This window comes from Zea mays, chromosome 6 (genome assembly GCF_902167145.1).
Source record: "Zea mays cultivar B73 chromosome 6, Zm-B73-REFERENCE-NAM-5.0, whole genome shotgun sequence".
Classification (NCBI taxonomy): domain Eukaryota; kingdom Viridiplantae; phylum Streptophyta; class Magnoliopsida; order Poales; family Poaceae; genus Zea; species Zea mays.
The window spans coordinates 130,456,137-130,476,998 of NC_050101.1; the positions used below are offsets into that span (position 1 = coordinate 130,456,137).

The following is a 20,862-nucleotide window of genomic DNA, read 5'->3' on the forward strand; positions in this document are numbered from 1 at the left end:
GCCGACCTATTTTCCGTGCCGGGCCGGGCCAAAGCACGTGGACCGCATATGGCGCCCAAGCCCGGCACGCGGATCGGGCCGTGTCGGCCCGGGCACGATTTTAACCGGGCCGTGCCGTGCGTGGGCCGGGCCAAAAACGTGCCGGGCTGCGGGCTAAACGCACAGCCCGCATTGTTTGGACATATATACCTAAATTCTATAAAATATACTTATTTTTAAATTATAGAGTATTTTTATAGGTCACGTTGTTGGAGATGCTCTAATAAATAAGGGTTGTTAAAATTGAACCGTCGCGTAGTGTATTTTATGTTGTTCATTCAAATAACATCTATTTGATGTTCTTTTAGATTCCTAGCATGGAAAGATGTTGCATAGGTACATGCACGCGGTGCTATTCTCTCGAGACTCATGCCGGGATTGAGAGAGAAAAATTGGTGGCCGGTTGCCACGTGCACCCCACTCCCATGGAGCTTGGAGGCCTGGAGGAGCAGACCGCATATGTACGACCAAGTCGCGCTATAACGCGCATCCCATCAGATCACACACCGTCGAAACCTCCGAACCGCCCATCAGCTCAACGATTCAACGGCCACGGAACCACCCGTCCTCTTGCGCTCGCGCGGCGCGCAGCCCGCTCGCGCTCCGTTTTACCGCCGCAACTCTCCCTCAGTCTTGAGCCTACTGCCTACATAAACTCGCCCGCAGAGAGAGAGAGAGAGAGAGCTCGGAAGAAGGGAAAGGGACGCTGATCCGATCGCAAGAGACGAATCGTGCAGTTGGATCACGGAGCGCGGTCGAGTGACGAAGTTGTCGCATTGTGCCGAGCATTAACGAATCGAGCTCGATCGAGAGTCCGCAGCTAGTGGCGGCGTTTGGTGCCAGCGCGCGACCAGGGCCATGGCCGGCGCCGCGTTCCGGGCTGTGGTTTTCTCCCTCCTCGGCGCCGCCACTTTCTTCGTGGGTTCCTCTTCGGCGTCGTGGCATGCGCAGGTGTTCGTGGTCGGCGGCGAGCCGAGGGGGTGGAGGAAGCCAACGGCGCCCAACGAGGAGAGCTACAACCACTGGGCCGCCAGGAACCGCTTCCACGTCGGGGACTTCCTCCGTGAGTGCATGCATGCACTAATTTAACCATACCATGCATGCATATCGATCGAGAATTCGCTACATTAATTTGGTATCTGGCATGCGCGTTGATGCACGCGTGATCCATCCATCCGATCCGCCGCTGCAGATTTCAAGTACGAGAAGAACGACTCGGTGCTGGTGGTCACCCGCGGCGACTACCAGCTCTGCGCCGCCGACAAGCCAACGCTGCGGTTCGAGGGCGGGGACACCAGGTTCCACCTCAACCACAGCGGCTACTGCTACTTCATCAGCGGCGCGCCGGGACACTGCGACGCGGGGCAGCGGATGACCTTGCGCGCCATGGTGCCGCAGCAGCAGGACGGCGGCAACAATCCCGCCGCCCCGGCCAGGGCGCCCGCCGCGATGTCGCCAGGTGGTGAGGACGACGAAGGCGGGACGTTCGAGCCTCCCGGCGCTCGTTCTTCCACGCCAGGGTCCGATGCCGGGTCGAGGCCGCCGCCGCACGTGGCGGCAGGCGCCGATGGGAATAAGACCAGCGCCGCTGGGTCTATGCACGACGCGTCATCGCCCCCGTCGCTTCGTGGGCATCGCGTCCTTGGGATTGCTCTGGCTGCGTTGCTGATGTTCTTGCCCGCCTGAGATGCATGGTTCGTGTATGCATATCGCGCACGCATGGCAACAACTAATATATATATATATATATATATATATATATATATAATTAGACTTTATATGCAAACATGTAAACAAGCATTTTGATCCGTTAAATTATGATCTAACTATAGACATAATCGTGGTTTGTTAGGTGATTTTCTATAAATCTATATAAGTTGGTGATAGAAGTGTTTAAATATTAAATGTGTTACATGGTTGAATCATAATCTAACAAACCACGAGCCGCACTTGCACGTTACACATAAGACATTGCTTATTAGTTGTTTTTACATGTAGGCACTAGCTAGAGAATCGTTCGATCGTGGCTGGGTGTTAAAATCTCATTTAGGTTTTGGTTAAGTATTTTAGTATTGACTCCAATCCACATGTGTTGAGGTGGATTAAGGGCTTGTTCGTTTTGGTGATAATCCACATGTATTGGGTGGTATTGAGCCGGTTTAAATCCATAACAAGTCAAAATACATCTCAATCTCACCCAATACACTCCAATACACATGTAATATCAATAACCGAACAAGCCCTAAGGTGTAAATTAGTTTAAGTTACACCATAATCCATCTCAATACATGTGTATTGAGTTCAATACTAGAGTATCTAAACTAGCCCTTAATTATCTATAACTAGAGATTATAAATAGAATCCGAGACACGTATAACATACTCTAGCAGATCTTGTTTCTTAAAAAATCAATACCTCAAAACTTCTCCTCAATTCCTAAAAAAAGATAAAGCAATAAGGACTAGTTTGGAAGCCACAAAATTGTAGGAGATTGGAGGGCTAAAATCCTCTCCTTATGGCTAGTTTGGGAACTATATTTTCCCATGAGATTTCTATTTTTTCATAGGAAAATGAACTAATTTCCTTTAGGAAAATGAAAATCTTTTGGAAAAATGTGGTTTCCAAACTAACCCTTATACAATTTTGAATAAGGAAGGAGTTTTATCCCCTCCAATTCCATCCGGTATTTGGACTCCCAAACTAGCCCTAAAATTTCCCAATACCCTTTCCCCTCATCTCAGACGGTCGGCCCTACATATTGCCATCAAGCCCGGAGCCCATGAGCTTGGCACGATGCCCACTGTTTGGGCCCTATCCGAGCCCAGCACGGCCCATCACTATGTGGACCTAGGCCCAACCCGGCACGAACGACATGTCAGGTTGTTTGGAGTTTTCGGCCTGTCGGGATAGCTTGGGCACAACCCGTTCCTAAACGGGCTAGAACTCGGCCTGTTCCTAAACGTGGTAGAACTCGACCCGTTTAGTAAGACAGATGTTGCAAAAATATATCTATCCTTTATTTAAGGGTCTTTCATTTATTTATTACATGTGTATTATTTGTAATATATGTTATTGTACTAAGTTATATCCTTCAATTGTTATTTGTAAATGTGTTCAATTTTTTATGGTGATCTAATTTTAAATTTAGTTTATGCGCTGGCGGGCTTAGGCCGGCACAGTGAACATTTTCGGGCCGGGCTTAACGGACCGAGCCGGCACAGTTGGGCACATCCCATGTCGGGCTCGTTTCAAAGAGTTGAGCCCGTCGAACAGCTCAGCCCAGCACGGATAACTATTCGGGCCTAATCGTACCGTGCTTAAATAGGTCGTGCTTTAACGGGTTTAGGCGGGCCGGGCAGCCTGTTTAGATATCTCTAGTCGGCCCAATCCATATTACATAAACGCCATGCTGGCGAGCCATGCCCCCCTCCCCCACTCCACACACCACTACTAGTTTGGTTCTCCGCACTATGTGCTTGGTTCAGAGTCTAAAGTTTAGTACATATCATATTGGATGCTTAAATAGCTATTGCGAGTATTAAACATAGTTTAGTTATAAAACTAATTATATAGCGGGAGACTAAACAACGAGACAAATTTATTAAGCCTAATTAGAGCATGATTGGAAAATGCTTAGTGTAGCATCGCATGATCAACTCATAATCTAACTAGGTTTAATAGATTCATCTTATAGTTTAGTCATCATCTATGTAATTAGTTTTACAATTGGACTATATTTAATTCTTTTAACTAGCATCCAAACATCCGAGGTAACAGGGACTAAAGTTTTGTAAGGGGAAATAGAAAGTCGCCTAGAGGGGGGTGAATAGGCGAAACCTAAAAATTATAAAGTTTCAACACGAACTTCACCCGGGGTTAGGATTAGAAATAAGTGATAACGAAATCGGAGTGCGGAAGAGAGTTCTTCTTGCTATGAGTTGCTCAATCAATGTGGATGACTTTGGGAGCTAACTCAAAAGATTGTGAACAAGAGAACTTAGAGAAAGGGGAGAGAAAGAATCAAATTGTAGGATAATGTCAACACAAATGAACACAACGATTTGTTTCCCGAGGTTCGGTTCTGAAGAACTTACTCCCCATTGAGGAGGCCACGGAGGCCGGGTCTTTTTTAACCCTTTCCCTCTCTCAAATGATCACTTAGACCGATTGAGTGCTTATTCTTAACCTCAAGGACCACTAAGACCCGCAAGGACCACCACACACTTAGGTGTCTCTTGCTAGCTTTATAAGTGACTAATCCTTAATGATCACTAGTCACAATTATGGCATTAGAAGATATTTGGCTTTGAATGTGCCTTGGGATGAAGTTCTTGCTCTTGTATTGAATGTGGGTGAGTGGAATGCTTGAGTTCTTAAAATGGAGGTGGTTGAGGTTGTATTTACAGCCACCAACCACTTCCTAGCCGTTGCCTCCTTTCTGCCAACCACGGACGGCCCGCGCCCATAGTCCGGATGGTCTACCCCTGCACATCAACGACTGAAATCACAACGGTCAGCAGTAACGGCTATATCAACGTCTACAATTGCATTAAATGTGTTGTCAGATGTCAGATCAAGCAGTCGGGATAGTCCGGCCGTGCACCACGGACGGTCCGCGAGGACTCTAAAAATGCATTTTATCGAACCCGTCACTGAAAGGGAAATAGGCTCACACCTTTTCCTAAATGATTTTGGTGGTTGAATTGTCCAACACAAATATTGGGACTAACTAGTTTGCTCTAGATTATAAGTTCTACAGGTGCCAAAGGTTCACAATAAATCAATACAAAGTTAAAAGAAAGGGTTCAAAGAGAAAGGAGCAAAGCAACCGAAGGTTGCCCTGGTCTGGCGCACCGGACTGTCCGGTGTGCCACAGGACAATGTCCGGTGCACCAGGGTGGATCAACTCTAACTTGCCACCTTCGGGAATTCTGGGAGCCACTCCGCTATAATTCACCGGACTGTCCAGTGTGCCAGCGGAGTAACGGCTAAACAACGCCAACGGTCGTCTGCAAAGGAATAGTGAAACGCTACAGTGTGCGCCTGCGCGCGCAGAAGTCAGAGCAGTCGTCAGAAGGTGCACCAGACTGTGAACAGTGACTGTCCGGTGCACCACCGAACTGTCCGATGGCCCACATGTCAGAAGCTCCAACGGTCGAACCCTAACGGTCGGGTGACGTGGCTGGCGCACCAGACAGTGTTCGGTGGCGCACCGGACTGTCCGTTGCGCCATACGACAGCAGCCTTCACCAACGGCCATTTTGGTGGTTGGGGCTATAAATACCCCCCAACCACCACACTTTAGGGCTTGTTCGTTTTGGTGATAATCCACATGTATTGGGTGGGATTGAGCCGGTTTAAATCCATAACAAGTCAAAATACATCCCAATCCCACCCAATACACTCCAATACACATGTAATATCAATAACCGAACAAGGCCTTAATGTATCCAAGTTTTCAGCCATCAAACCTCATACAAGAGCTCTAGACTTCATTCCAAGACACAAACAAAGAGATCAAATCCTCTCCCAAGTCTGGAATCACTCCAAACAAATTAGTGACTAGAGAGAGAGACTTTTGTGTTCATTTGAGCTCTTGCGCTTGGATCGCTTTTCTTCTTCCTCTATTCTTGTTTCCAACTCACTTGTAATCAAAACAAGAGACACCAAGTTGTGGTGGTCCTTGTAGTGGACTTAGTGTCCTATTTGATTGAAGAGAAAGGCTCACTCGGTCTAAGTGACCGTTTGAGAGAGGGAAAGGGTTCAAAGAGACCCGGTCTTTGTGACCACCTCAGCGGGGAGTAGGTTTGTAAGAACCGAACCTCGGTAAAACAAATCACCGTGTTCATTCGCCTTATTTCTTTGTTGGTTTTTTCCCTCTCTTTTGGACTCAAATTTAATTCTAACGATAATCCCGGCTTGTAGTGTGTGCTTAAGTTTGTAAATTTTAGATTCCGCCTATCCACCCCCCTCTAGCCGACTTTCAATTGGTATCAAAGCCTGGTACTTCATTAGAGCCTAACCGCTCGAAGTGATGTCGGGAGCATCCGCCATGAAGGAGATCGGGACCGGCGGCTACAAGTCCGCAAGCTCGGGGAGAACACACTCGAGGGAGTCCGCCCACAAGCACAAGGAGGAATCCTCTTCCTCCATCAAGTCCCAACGAAAGGGTGACAAGAAGAAGAAGATGAAAAAAGTGGTCTACTACGAGACCGACTCTTCGTCACCCTCCACCTCTGGCTCGGAATCGGCATCCGCCACTTCTAAATGCCATGAGCGCAAGAAGTATAGTAAGATGCCCATTCGCTACCCTCATATTTCAAAACACACTCCATTACTTTCCGTCCCATTAGGCAAACCACCTATGTTTGAAGGTGAAGATTATTCTATGTGGAGTGATAAAATGAGGCATCATCTAACCTCACTCCACAAAAGCATATGGGATATTGTTGAGTATGGAGCGCAGGTACCAAAGAAAGGGGACAAGAATTATGATTCGGAGGAGGTCAAACAAATCCAACACTTCAACTCCCAAGCCACTACTATACTCCTCGCCTCTCTAAGTCGAGAGAAGTATAATAAGGTGCAAGGGATGAAGAGTGCAAAGGAGATTTGGGACATGCTCAAGACCGCGCACGAGGGAGATGAGGTGACCAAGATCACCAAGCGGGAAACGATCGAGGGGGAGCTCGGTCGCTTCATGCTTCACCAAGGAGAGGAGCCACAAGCCATGTACAACCGGCTCAAAACCTTGGTGAACCAAGTGTGCAACCTCGGGAGCACCAAACGGGATGACCATGAGATGGTCAAGGTTATTCTAAGATCACTTGTATTTCTTAACCCTACGCAAGTTCAATTAACTCGTGGTGATCCTAAATATAAACTAATGTCTCCCGAGAAAGTAATAGCAAAGTTTGTGAGCTTTGAATTAATGATCAAAGGCTCAAAGAAAATCATCGAGCAAGGCGCCACCTCCACACCCGAGGTGCAACCCGTCGCCTTCAAAGCGACGGAGGAGAAGAAGGAGGAGTCTACACCAAGTAGGCTTCCCATCGACGCCTCCAAGCTCGACAACGAGGAGATGACTTTAATCATCAAAAGCTTTCGCCAAATCCTCAAGCAAAGGAAGGGGAGAGATTACAAGCCCCGTTCCAAGAAGGTGTGCTACAAATATGGTAAACCCGGTCATTTTATTGATAAATGTCCGTTATCTAGTGATAGTGACAGGGGCGACGACAAGAAGGGAAAGAGAAGAGAAAATAAGAAGTATTACAAGAAGAAGGGTGGCGATGCCCATGTATGCGGCGTGTGGGACTCTGACGAGAGCTCCACCGACTCCTCCTCCGACGAGGACGCCGCCAACATCGCCGTCAACAAGGGCCTTCTCTTCCCCAACGTCGGCCACAAGTGCCTCATGGCAAAGGACGGCAAGAAGAAGAAGGTAAAATCAAGATCCTCCACTAAGTATGCAACTTCTAGTGATGAGGATAATTCTAGTGATGATGAGGATAACTTGCTTACTCTTTTTGTCAATCTTAACATGCAACAAAAAGAGAAATTGAATGAATTGATTAGTGCTATTCATGAGAAGGATAAACTCTTGGATAGCCAAGAGGACTTCCTTATTAAGGAAAACAAAAGGCATGTTAAGGTTAAAAATGCTTATGCTCAGGAGGTAGAGAAAAATGAAAAATTGACTAGTGAGCTTAGCACTTGTCATTACACTATTTCTAGTCTTAGAAATGAAAATGCCAAATTAATTGCTAAGGTTGAGAAATTAAATGTTAGTGATGATTCTCTTGTCAACCTTAGAAATGATAACGCTAATTTGATTGCTAAGATTGACAAATTGAATGCATCTCTCTCTAGCCTTAAAATTGAGAATGAAATATTGACTGCTAAGGCTAAAGATTTTACATGCTAAGATGAAAATGTGCACCACCGGACAGTGTCCAGTGCACCAGGGTGGATCAACTCCAACTTGTCACCTTCGGGAATTCTGGGAGCCACTCCGCTATAATTCACCGGACTATCCGGTGTAGCACCGGACTGTCTGGCGTGCCAGCGGAGTAACGGCTAAACAGCGCCAACGGTCGTCTGCAAAGGAACAATGAAACGCTACAGTGCGTGCCTGCGCGCGCAGAAGTCAGAGCAGCCGTCAGAAGGCGCACCGGACTGTGAACAGTGACTGTCTGTGCACCACCGGACTGTCCGGTGGCCCACATGTCAGAAGCTCCAACGGCCGAACCCTAACGGTCGGGTGACATGGCTGGCGCACTGGACAGTGTTCGGTGGCGCACCGGACTGTCCGGTGCGCCATACGACAGCAGCCTTCACCAACGGCCATTTTGGTGGTCGGGGCTATTATAGCCCCAACCACCACACTTCAATGTATCCAAGTTTTCAGCCATCAAACCTCATACAAGAGCTCTAGACTTCATTCCAAGACACAAACAAAGAGATCAAATCCTCTCCCAAGTCCGGAATCACTCCAAACAAATTAGTGACTAGAGAGAGAGACTTTTGTGTTCATTTGAGCTCTTGCGCTTGGATCGCTTTTCTTCTTCCTCTATTCTTGTTTCCAACTCACTTGTAATCAAAACAAGAGACACCAAGTTGTGGTGGTCCTTGTAGTGGACTTAGTGTCCCATTTGATTGAAGAGAAAGGCTCACTCGGTCTAAGTGACCGTTTGAGAGAGGGAAAGGGTTGAAAGAGACCCGGTTTTTGTGACCACCTCAACAGGGAGTAGGTTTGCAAGAACCGAACCTCGGTAAAACAAATCACCGTGTTCATTCGCCTTATTTCTTTGTTGATTTATTTTCCCTCTCTTTCGGACTCAAATTTAATTCTAACGATAACCCCGGTTTGTAGTGTGTGCTTAAGTTTGTAAATTTCAGATTCCACCTATCCACCCCCCCTCTCTAGGCGACTTTCAGTCACCTTTGGTGTTTTCTGGTTTTTCAACAAGCGGACAGTCCACGCTTGAGGCCGGACGGTCCGAGCTTGGTCCCGAACGGTGCTCTCTTCTGCTTCAGACAGTTCGTAGTGTAAATCAGAGTTTTGCATAGTTCCTGTCTGAGGCACACCTTGGTGTCGTCGACGGTCCGTCGGTAGGGCCCGAACGGTCCACGCACAGGTGAATTTTCCAAAAAGTTTTTCCTGTTCGGAATAATCTATGGTATTCCGGACAATCAATATAGATGAACTTATGCACCTGAGAAATAAACAACTAGGCAAACTAGTTCGTCCATAAGATTTGTGATGGTCGTCAAGCACCAAAATCGATTTTAGAATAATGGTTAAGGTCATATATCTTTCAGAAACAAGCGGGCTTCTAGTCCATGCCATTTCAAATATTTGAATGAAAATTATAAATAATAAAAATATTAAATATAGTACTCCCTCTGTTCTTTTTTATTTCTCGCGTTTTAGTTAAAAATGAATTAGCGAGCGACAAATATTCAAGAACGGAGGTAGTATATTATAAAACTAATTATATAGATGAAGGTTAAACGACAAGACAAATCTATTAAGCCTAATTAATCCATAATTAGTAAATATTTACTGCAACGTCATATGGATGAATCATATACTAATTCAGCTTAATAAATTTGTCTTAATATTTAGTTTTCATATGTATAGTTTGTTTTGTAACTAGCATGTAAACATATGTTGTGACTGACAAAAACAAGTGGATACCCCTACACATATTTCATGAGCTTCTGAATCATCTTGACAAGTTGACATTACCCCTACAATGGCCAAAAAGAGTAAACATATACTCTCAGCTATAAAATTTGTGCAAATCAAAGTAGCTTAATTTTAATTAGATTTGTAATAAATAGTATATATCTAACTATATTTAACTATATATCTAACTATATCTATTATGAAAATATGTTTTATAATTAGTTTAATAATACGTATTTTATATCATAACTCAAAAAACGAGGATCCATCTCGTCCCGTCCACTCCCCACCACACCGCTAATGGCTTCACGTCTCCGCCGCGTCGGCCCGATCAGCACAGATGCGAACTCCGCCCAGAACCTAGGCATCTCCGTGAAGGCAGCGGTGCAGGGGAGCGAGTGGGAGAGACGAAGATGTATCCTTTTCTTCTGAAGCATGGCTCGGTGCTTGTGATGAGAGCCTACACTAGAGATTGCAATGGGACCTCGATCCTTCTCGATTATTCATGAGGAATTCTTTCATTAGAAAATAGGAAAGTTTCTTCCCCACTGTGATATAATCGGACAAAATTCTCCCCCGATAGGAAATAGGGACGTAGAAACATTCTTCATCCTCATTACCTACGGGGAGTCGTTAAACTTTTATGTAACGATATTTTTTTAATAGTTAATAATAAAAATAAATAATTACCTTGTCTAGAGATTATTCATCGTACAAATATGTTTATTTTTATATACACATGATAATTTCTTATATCTGATAATGTGTATAAAGAAACGTACGTCTTAGAAACATAGATCCTTATCACTTATCAAGATTTATCGCCGTAGATAACAAGGATGTGAAATAAACATTCAGGATGGGAAAAATATCCCCGCAAACGTTCATGGGATACTCGTGAAAACAAAAATCATCAGAAAACGGCAAAATCCCCACGAAGCGAGCCAAAGTGAGATCACCAAGGTTCTAACTGACTTCACGCATGTACTGTCCAGCTTGTGGATCTTGCTGCCCACTTGAATGTTTTGCGGCAATGCATTATATGATGAACATCACACATCAACCCAGTTCACATGTGGGCTTGTGTTTAACACTACACCCATTTTCGTACCAACCAATACAAGTCTCCGGAATTTAGCCTGTTGACGCTCTAAAGCGAAGCGACACTTCACTTGCATAGCAGGCAAGCTGCAACTCCTGCATCACACCTTTACTATCATGTCTCGTAGATTGTTCTGCTAAACTCTAAACAACAGACAAGATTGACAGTACAAAACCAGTGCAGTAATTATGTCAACTACAAACAGAAATTACATCGAGTCCAAATACTAAATCTCCAGCGTCAGATTCTAGATCCAAAGTACTGGGGCAATCGAACCGGGGCCAAAATTTGGATGCCCGCAGCTAGTTTTACATGTATCACTGTTTATTGCCTACAACATTTCTACAAGAGTTCAACAACAAAGCACTATGTCCTGCAAAAGATCTAATAGATAGTATGTTACAAAACCTCTGACCCCCCTCTAAAAATTACAAGACAACCGGGGGATGCCATGCCATAACTTAATGGGCAACAGGTGCCCACATCTAATAACATTACAAACAAATCCTATTCCACTTCTATACTAACGTGTTGCTATCGAAACAAACATTTTCTACATTACAACTGTCAATTGCAAGGTGTCAATCAATGAAATATCCACATTCGCGAACGACTGCCTGCCTGTGAAATCTGCATCCTAATATGAAAGGTCAGCTGAGAAAGCAAGACTATGTTGCTTTCGCTGTACGTTTTTTCCAGACGCTCTGCACATTCAACATGAAGCAAATTGGTGAGAATCTTAAATCGGAAGATGAGAAGTATCAAAACTGAGGTTAGGTTCGGAACACAGAATGCACTCACGAGAGTTTCGCTGTCTGATTCCTCCTTGTTGCTCAAAGTATGGTCATCCAGCTTTTCCACAACCTTGGACTCCTTTCCTGCCTTCCCTTGCATTTCTAAATCTTTTGAGTCCTTCCCTGCTTTCTCTTTCACGTGGGCGTCTTTGGACTCTTTCCCTACCTTCTCTTTCATTTTTACATCTTTTGAGTCCTTCCCTGGCTTCTCTTTCACTTCCGCATCTTTGGATTTTTTCGCTGCTTTCTCTTTCATTTCTACATCTTTGGACTCCTTCCCGATCTTCTCTTTCATTTCCATGTCTTTGGAGTCCTTCCCTGCCTTCTCTTTCATTTCGTTCCCTACCTTCTTTTTCGTTTCCAAGCCTTTGGAGTCCTTCCTTGCCTTCTCTTTCGTTTCCAAGCCTTTGAAGTCCTTCGCTGACTTCTCTTTTATTTTCACATCTTTAGAATCTTTCCTGGCATTCTCTTTCTCAGCGGAGCTAACTACTACTTCCTCCATGTGGCCATCTGTGGTATAAAAGACCACATTAGGCTCAAGTATGAAGACTTGAAGAGGGCATGCATATTGTAAAAACAACAGGCTCATACAATCAATGATAACTCGTTAAGCAATCATACCAGAGTTTACATCTTTGTCAACATCTGAGCGAGCAAGAGAACTGGATGAATCTGAATCATTACCACCAGCTCCACTACCTTCTTCAACAGAATTGTTTCTTCCTGCAGTCTTTCTCCGCTTGTTCGTTGGTTGCCCTTTCTTCTTCGAAGGTAAGGACCTATAAAGATGGAGTTGGCAGATGAATTGCACCATGATTACGAAACTGAACCATTACAACATTTCAAATTCATACCAGCTTACCTCTTTTTTGACTTCGTTTGGCTAGGAGGAGACTTGCTGCTGCTAGTTATCTCCAGTGCTCTGCAAGGTGACTGAGTGTAGTTTATAAATGACACCACATGCTACTATATATACAGAGGACTTTAATACTAACAACCCCCTCCGTTTTTTTAATTTGACGTTTGTTAGCGTATATTTGTACTATCCGGCATCAAATAAAGAAAAATGGAGGTAGTATATGTTTAGTTATTTATGTTAATCCAATGCTTTGCATATGCCTGTTTCTTAGCTTCTCCAACAGTGGCACAGCAGTTTATTAGAGTAGATTCTAAATTAAACAAAATACCAGCTCACCTTCCTGGGTTTGTCCCAAGATGATCCTTCTTTTGCTTCTGCAATATTGAGTAAACAAAAAATGAGTCATCAGTATCTTCTACATTAAAAAGACAAAGAAAGCATTAAAAATACTCCCACCTTCACTGATGAGTCATTACTTTCAATCAGTATCCACTTCTCTTTAGCCAAGTTAAGCACTTCAACATCTCCGTCATCGTATAGCACCTATGCAGGGAAGTAAAACCGTATAAGTCCATCCAGTGTCTATAAATTTTTAACGATTTGGACTGAAATTGTCATCTCTACAACTTCCACATGTTGAAATGTCATTGAGTTGATACTGTGTGTAAATGAAGTTGCTACTGTGAGCACCAAACACTCAGTCCAGTGGTATAAACAGTAGACAATACTAAAGTTATACCGGTGCTTCAGTATTTTTCACTTTTTGGAAAGGTAACCTACAGCATTAATACACACTGCTAAAGCACAGATGCTATAATGGTATTGGCTATTTCCATGTGGCTTAAATAGCAGCAGCTAATTGTCATTTTGTACTTGCAAAATCCTGTGCACAATCATCAAGCGAGGGCAGGTAATGGTACCTAAGTAAACACTTCTTTACACAGACATTATATACGGTGTGTGTTTTTCTCAAACACCAGAGAGCTGCGTAGATAGCTAACCGGCTGCCCGGTTGGAAGGCTCCACTACTAAACCTTGCTGGCAGGGCAGCCTTGGTCCAGTTCGTGCTCTCTGCAATCCCCGTATATCTTTTCATCGCCATGAATGTTCCCAAGTGGGTTATCAGTGCTATTGACAAAATTCGGCGAGGTTTCTTGTGAAGGGTAGAAAAGATGTGAAAGGGGGGCATTGCCTTGTGGCGTGGGATAAAGTCACCAGACCGCTGGACCTTGGTGGACTTGGTATCCCAAATCTGATATATAAGAATTGGGCGCTGCAAGCTAAATGGCTTTGGCTCATCAAGACTGACCCGAATAGGCCTTGGAGTGGATTGGATCTCCCTGTTCAGTCACAAGGAAACTAGTGGCCAGTTCGATGTACACTAATGTGGGTAATGGCAAAAACACCCTTTTTTGGAGGGACAGATGGATAAATGAGTGCTCTATCGCTGAGCTGGCACCTGAAGTGATCTCAAAGGTGGATAAAAAGGTTGCCTCTACCAGGACAGTGCATCAAGCCTTAGAGGGCATGTTGTGGGTCAGGGACATCAAGTCAACCCTCTCCCTTGTAGGGATACAGCAATATCTTACGCTTTGGGACACCCTGGGTGAGATCGTGCTCACTCTTCAGGAGGATCATCATGTGTGGAGATTCGAGTCGTCGGGCCTTTTCTCTTCTAGGTCCTGCTACAAGGTTCTGTTTTTGGGCTCCATCACTTTCGAACCTTGGAAAAGACTTTGGAAATCTTGGGCTCCTCCTAAGTGTAAGACCTTTTTATGGTTAGCCATGCAGAATAAGTGTTGGATAGCTGACAGGTTGCAAAAAAGAGGTCTTCCCCATCCGGAAGCATGCCCTTTCTGTGAACAAGAGCAAGAAACAGTTCAGCATCTGTTGACTGGTTGTGTCTTCGCCAGGCAGTTTTGGCATAGCATCCTCTCCCCCTTTGGTATGGGCCACTTAACTCCAGGACCAGAGGATACTAATTTTGCTGATTGGTGGGGTCTTATGACCATTCAGGTGCACAAAAGCAAGAGAAAGGGAGTCAACAGTGCCATTATTTTGGGAACATGGTGCCTTTGGTTGCATAGAAACAGAGTTATTTTCGATGGAGATTTACCAACCATTAGCAAGGTGCATAGAAGCTTCGTCGACGAGCTATCCTTATGGGTGCTGGCTGGTGCCAAACACCTCGGAAGCCTTGGGCTTGCTGCTGCTCTAGGCGCAGCAGGCCCGACTTAATTTTTTCCTTGGTCGTCTTTTTGTACCTTAGTCCTATGGATAGTTTTATTTATGCTTGTTGCTGGCCACCATAGGATGGTTTTTTGTACTGGTCCTCTTGGACCTTAATTTCCCTTTCTTCTTAATATAATGATGTGCAGCTCTCCTGCGTTTTTCGAGAAAAATTAAGCAAAGAGAAGTACGAGAAGCTAAGCCTGCTCCCCAAACACCCAGCTACATATATGGTATTTGTATATCATTTTCAGATTTAAAATTTAAAATGATCAAGAACACACTGTGCTACTTAATGGAAATATTTTCTTAAACATACTTAATCGAAGTATTTATTTGTAAACTTCAAAATATCAAACTATTTATCTAAAAAGTCCCGTTTTAAAATTTATGTGGAGATAACATTTTAACTGAGAGATTGAAACGTGCAAAAGTGTTACATAGGCAATAAATAAGAAAGACACTACACAGCAAACAATAAAGGAACCAGATGTTTGCAATTGCAATAGCTTTAGATGCCACAGGTCATTACAATAATCATGATTTGAAACACAAAGTATTAACTAATATTCTGTGACACTAAAGTTTTTAAGCAACAACAGTAGTACCTAACCTACTAATTTAATAACATCCAAGGCAGAACAGAAAAAAGTCATTACATTTACAAATACTCAGTTGTATTCACCAGCATAGAAAATCTCCAAAGAAAAAGTAAACTGTTTTTTCTCGAACACGCAGGAGAGCTGCGCATCAATATATTAAGAAGAAAAGGGGAAAAATACCCCGAAACAGACAGAACAACACCCAAAAAACACACACACACACACCGAACCCACCTAGCCAGAAAGAACAACTGGAGCAGGGGCAGGGGCAGAGCGTTTGTCAGCTGACAAACACCCCAACACTAAAACAGAGAAAACCCTAAACTAAACCACCCGACTTTGAGCTAGGAGGTAAGAAAATCCCTTAGCCCCAGCCAAAGACCACAAGAAAGCTTCCTCCCTGGCCAGCCGAACGGTCACCACCAAATTTGGATGGGAGCCATTGAAGACAACACCATTTCTATGCTTCCACAACATCCAAGCGCCTAAAGCAACCAAGGAGTCAAAGCCCTTTTTACTCAGTCCACCCAACCGAGCACTATTGAAGCACCACCAGTGATCAAAATCATCTATATCCTGTCCTGGAAGGAAGTCCTGCAAACCAAAAGGCCTTAGCAACTCAAACCAGAAATGTCGCGCGAAGGAGCAGCCCACCAGCAGATGGTTGATAGTCTCTTCATGTTGATCACAGAGCGGGCAAAGAAGCGACTGAGTCAATCCTCGTCTAGCCAATCTATCTGCTGTCCAACATTTGTTGTGAGCCACAAGCCATAGAAAAAACCGACATTTGCTTTGCTAGGGGCCCAAGTCTTCCAAATTCGATCAGCCTGCTTGAAAAACACCGAGCCATGGAACATAGCACTGTAAGCGGATTTTGAAGAATAATCCCCAGAAGTAGAAAACCTCCAAACATGACGATCTTGCACATTGGGCTGCAGCAAGGTTCCTTCCAAAATCTCAGCCAAATCCAAAAACTGCACCCATAAAGCATAGGAAAGAGCTCCCTGAACATCTTGAACCCAACTCAAATTAGTCAAGGCATCCTTCACCAATCTACTTTTGGTAACCTTTCTAGGAATAGAGGCAAACACAGCCGGGGCAATCTCTTGGATGAAGTGCCCATGCAGCCATTTATCAGTCCAAAAAAGCGTGTTTAATCCATTTCCAATCTCAGTATACACAGCAGAATTGAAAAGGCACACCACTTCCTTTGTGAAATGAAGCGGAAAAACAGCCCACGGCCTCCCTGGATCTGATTTCTGCAACCAAAGCCACCTGACTCTAAGGGCCCAACCAAACAGTTTTAAATCAAAAAGACCAAGACCACCCAATTCTTTAGGACGAGTGACTTTACTCCAAGCCAAAGAACAGTGCCCTCCCTTGATTTCTTTCCTGCCTTTCCAAAGGAAAGCTCTCCTTAATCTGTCAATTGCCTTGATTTCCCAAGCAGGGAGATCCAGGGCCATAGCCAAATACACAAATCTGGAAGTCATAACCGACTGAATATAAACAGCCCGACCAGCCTTGGTCATAAGCACCGCCTTCCAACCAGGGAGCATGACTGCAATACGATCAATGATAGATTGCAATTGAGGCCTAGATAGACGTTTTAAGGATAACGGAAGCCCAAGATATTTGCATGGGAAATTAGACAACTGGCAAGGTAAAGATGCCTGCACTGAAGCCAGAACTTCCTCATCACAATGAATTGGGAAAACATTACTCTTCTGAATGTTGGTCTTCAGACCCGAGGCTTCACCAAAAAGATGTAAAATCCCCTTAAATACCTCAATATCAACCACATCCGGCCGAAGGAAAACAACCACATCATCCGCATATAAAGAGATCCGGTGGTGAAGGAATCTCGAAGAAAGGGGCTGGAGGACCCCTACGCAGAGGCACGCTGCACCATAATATTAAGGACATCCATAACCAAGACGAAGAGCATAGGAGACAATGGGTCCCCCTGACGCAAACCCCGCCGATGATAAATGACTTCTCCCGGGCCGTTAAGCAAAATTTGAGTCGAGGAAGAGGATAACAAGCCGCAAACGACGTTGCACCAGATCTGCCCAAAACCCAGCTTGATGAGGACTTCAATTCAAAATGCCCAGGAAACACTATCAAAAGCCTTAGAAATGTCCAGTTTGACCATGACACGGGGCTGTTTTTGTTGCTGCAAAAAACGGGCAGTGTGTTGTACCAGCATAAAATTATCTTGAATAAACCTTTTCTTGATGAAAGCAGATTGATTAGGCGAGACAATATGCTGCAACTTACAAGCCAACCTATTAGCCATAAGTTTAGACACCAGCTTTGCAAAACTATGAATGAGACTGATAGGTCTAAAATCTTTGACCTTGTCGGCCCCTTCCAATTTTGGAATGAGGGTGATGAAAGCAGAGTTCAGGCAATTCATGTTGGCAAACTTTCTGGCCCATACACAGGAAATTGCAGCCATGACATCAATCTTGATTATGGACCAGCAGACCTTGTAAAAACGACCTGTGAACCCGTCTGGACCTGGCGCCTTATCCAGAGGAAGACTAATAATTGTATTCCAGACCTCATCCGCCGAGAAAGGGCTGTCAAGAGCTTCTAGATCAAATGTGGGAACTCCAAGCTGTTCCAAATCAACCGCAGCCCCTCTATTAATTGCAGAACCAAGCAGATTCATATAGAAATCCGTGAACAAGTCCGCCTTCTCCTCCTGGGCAGTGAAAACCTTTCCATCCTCTGAGACAATTCTAGGGATGAAGCTCTTAGCTTTGCGATACCTCGCATGAGAGTGAAATAAAGCACTATTCGCATCCCCATCCTTCAGCCAACAAATCCGAGATCGCATCCGGACCAAAGAGCGCCAAAGAGACGCAAAAGCAAGATTGTGCTGTTTTAGATTAAGATTATTACGCAACCAAAATTCTTCATGAGAAAGACTTCTACTTTCCTGAGCTATGTCGAGCTGGTGGAGCAGCTCCTTGGCAAGACCAAGCTGTGATCTAATATGACCAACCTTTTTCTCGCCCCAACCTTGAAGAGCTTTAACCTTGGCCTTGAGCTTCTTGGAGAGAGTGAGCAACGGACAGTGACTAGCAGGGACAGCAGCCCATGCTTCCTCAACAGCTACCAGAAAACCATCTAATTTTGTCCAAAAAGCTTCAAAATGAAACCGTGGCTTTCCATGCACAATATCCTTAAGCCCCAGAAGAAGCGGGCAATGGTCTGAATCGAATGAGGCCGAACTTTGCAGCAGGGCCCAAGGAAACTGATCATCCCAATCCAAAGAGCAGAAAACACGGTCCAGTTTGACAAGAGTTGGATTATGCTGTCCATTCGACCAGGTGTACTTGCGCCCAACCAAAGGCAACTCCTTAAGAGCCAAGTCATCAATCCATCTCCGAAAACTATGCATCATTGGCCTATCCAGATTGGAGTTATTCTTATCCTCATCTTTATAAATTAAATTAAAATCCCCAAGGACCAACCAAGGGCCAGAACAGGAAGCACGAATATCTCTCAATTCTTGAAGGAAGGCAATTTTGTCCTGGTTGAGCTGGGGACCATACACACAAGTCAGCCACCCGCCCACCACTCCACATCATCAACAGGATGAAAAAGAATTGACAATGAATGATCATCCACTCTAGAAACACCAGCCCAGTTTATATGATCTTTCCAAGCAACCAAAATGCCACCACTAGCACCAATCGAAGGGCGAAAGACAAAGTTGGCAAAATCTGGTCCAAGCATCCGGATAACCAAAAAACGAGAAATATCCTGCATTTTAGTTTCCTGTAAACAAACCACATCCACTCCAGATGAGACGACCTCAGCCCTTACAGCATCCTGGCGAGCCGAGGCATTAAGCCCCCTAACATTCAATATGAGAATTTTTGACGGATCCATAAAACACTAGCTTAAGACGACCAACAAACCCGCAACCCAAGGAAGAGAACCTTCCTCAAAGAGTAGCCTCCACAAGCAACGTCTCTTCTGGTAGAGACCAACCGAAGAGAGAGGCAAGGGCTTGGATCTGCACCTGGGATAGAGAATTGCTGAAAATGCTACTATATTCCTCCAGCGCCTCTTGACTCAGAGAATCCCCATCATGGATCACTCCCAGTGTCTTCATAATGGTCTTCTTGCTTTTCTTGAAAGAAGAAAGGCGTTGGTGACACTCAACCCCGACGCCAGCAACACGCCTGCTGCGCCTAGGAGTAGCCACCCGCCCCCCAGGCAGTTTTTTCTTTCTAAGGGGGTTGGGGGCAGGGTTCTCCAACACAGCATCCACCTCTTTGGTAATACTGGACAAGAACTCGGACACCCTTGAGGTTGAAACATCAACAGCAGGAGCCGGTGGTTGAGACGGAGAGCTCCCCAAGGCTGTTTCCTCAACCCTCCTCGCTCCTCGGCGACGCCGAAAGTAAACTTGAATAGGTTTTGGGCGGAGGAGCAAGGGAGGGGAGGTGGCAGCTGTTAAGGCCCATTAGGCCCAGGCCCTACTGGCTATATATATTACCTACAGTCCTTAGGGACCTTTATCAATTATCTATCCCAAGGTTAGTAACATGGTAACAGAGCAGGTTACGAAACCCTAATTTTTTTTCAGCCGCCGTCGCGGCTGTTTCTCCGCCCAGCCGCCGTCGCGGCCCTTCCCCACCCAGCTGCCACAGTCGCGGATCCGGCCGCCGTCGCGGATCCGGCTTTCCCTGCCTCTGCTCCATCGTGGATCCGTCCGCCTCTGCCTCTGCTCCGTCGCGGGTCCGCTCCTACCTCTGCTCCGTCGGCCTGTCCTGCGCGGATCCGGCCGCCGTCCCTCAGCTCCTGCCCGCAAGGAGCCGCGGATCCGGCGGCGCTCCTTCCCTGTGCGCGGCCTGTCGCGCCGCGGATCCGGTCTTCCCTGTGCGCGGTGCGGTGGCCGCCCCTGTGCGCGGCGCTCTTCCCGGCGGCCGTCCCTGCGCGGCGCTCTTCTGCACTGTCTCGCGCGGCCACCGATCCGGCCGCCCTGTCCCGCGCCGCGGATCCGGCCGTCCCTGCGCGACGCTCTTCCCGGCGGCCGTCCCTGTGCGAGGCGCTCTCGGCGCAGCGCGCTCGCGGATCCGGTCGCGAATCCTGCAGTCCCTGTGCGCAGCGCGCTCCCCTGTGCTCTTGCGTGCGAGGTGCTGCGCGCTTTGCTGTCCCTGCGTCGCTGCGCTGTCTGCTCTGCTTCTCCAGCAACAGGGACGCCGTCAGCCTGCTGTCATCTGCACCAACGCGGTCACCTTGCCTAGATCTGTTTCGGCAACGTGGTCCTCTCCGATCAGTCAAGAATTCGCCTACCACTTGTGCTGATCTGCTTGGAATCAGTCTCCTGCCAGAAATTTTGGTACTCTCTGACTGTTCTCTTGCTATTCAATATGTCAACCAATGCTATTGTTGTCAATATTGTGCTCGATGGTCAGAATTATCCCGAATGGGCTTTCTGTGTTCAGACTGCATTACGAGGTCATGGTTTACTATTTCATTTAACTGAAGATTCACCAGTCCTAGCAGCCGATAGAAGCAAT

The 20,862-nt window shown here is 45.6% G+C and overlaps 2 protein-coding genes across 3 annotated transcripts in view; one reads left to right on the forward strand and one right to left on the reverse strand.

Moving 5' to 3' along the window:
• The first annotated feature begins 739 nt into the window (after positions 1-739).
• Positions 740-1,725, forward strand: LOC103631384 (early nodulin-like protein 1). The gene is made up of 2 exons (XM_008652306.2): positions 740-1,102; positions 1,232-1,725. Exons 1-2 carry the CDS (start codon positions 898-900, stop codon positions 1,723-1,725), a joined length of 699 nt encoding a protein of 232 aa, XP_008650528.1. The 5' UTR covers positions 740-897.
• A 9,267-nt stretch (positions 1,726-10,992) lies between these two features.
• LOC103631385 (sister chromatid cohesion protein PDS5 homolog A) overlaps positions 10,993-20,862 on the reverse strand; it is a 28,831-nt gene continuing 18,961 nt past the window's right edge. The window contains exons 28-33 of one of the 2 annotated variants that reach the window (XR_002262818.2): positions 12,942-13,028; positions 12,822-12,859; positions 12,489-12,559; positions 12,248-12,405; positions 11,634-12,136; positions 10,993-11,536 (exon numbers count right to left, since the gene is read on the reverse strand). Coding sequence is in view for 1 of the 2 variants with exons in the window: in XM_020539482.2 (XP_020395071.1) it covers positions 11,501-11,536; positions 11,634-12,136; positions 12,248-12,405; positions 12,489-12,548; positions 12,822-12,859; positions 12,942-13,028 (882 nt within the window). In the remaining variant the exon portion in view is untranslated. The remainder of the gene's footprint in view (positions 11,537-11,633; positions 12,137-12,247; positions 12,406-12,488; positions 12,560-12,821; positions 12,860-12,941; positions 13,029-20,862) is intronic. The other variant, XM_020539482.2, reaches the window with a different exon arrangement.

Excerpts from the sequence above, each read along its gene's own strand:
- LOC103631384 (XM_008652306.2), top strand. The coding sequence starts at position 898 with ATGGCCGGCGCCGCGTTCCGGGCTGTGGTTTTCTCCCTCCTCGGCGCC. Across the intron at positions 1,103-1,231 it reads CCACGTCGGGGACTTCCTCC|ATTTCAAGTACGAGAAGAAC; the intron begins GTGAGTGCATGC and ends CCGCCGCTGCAG.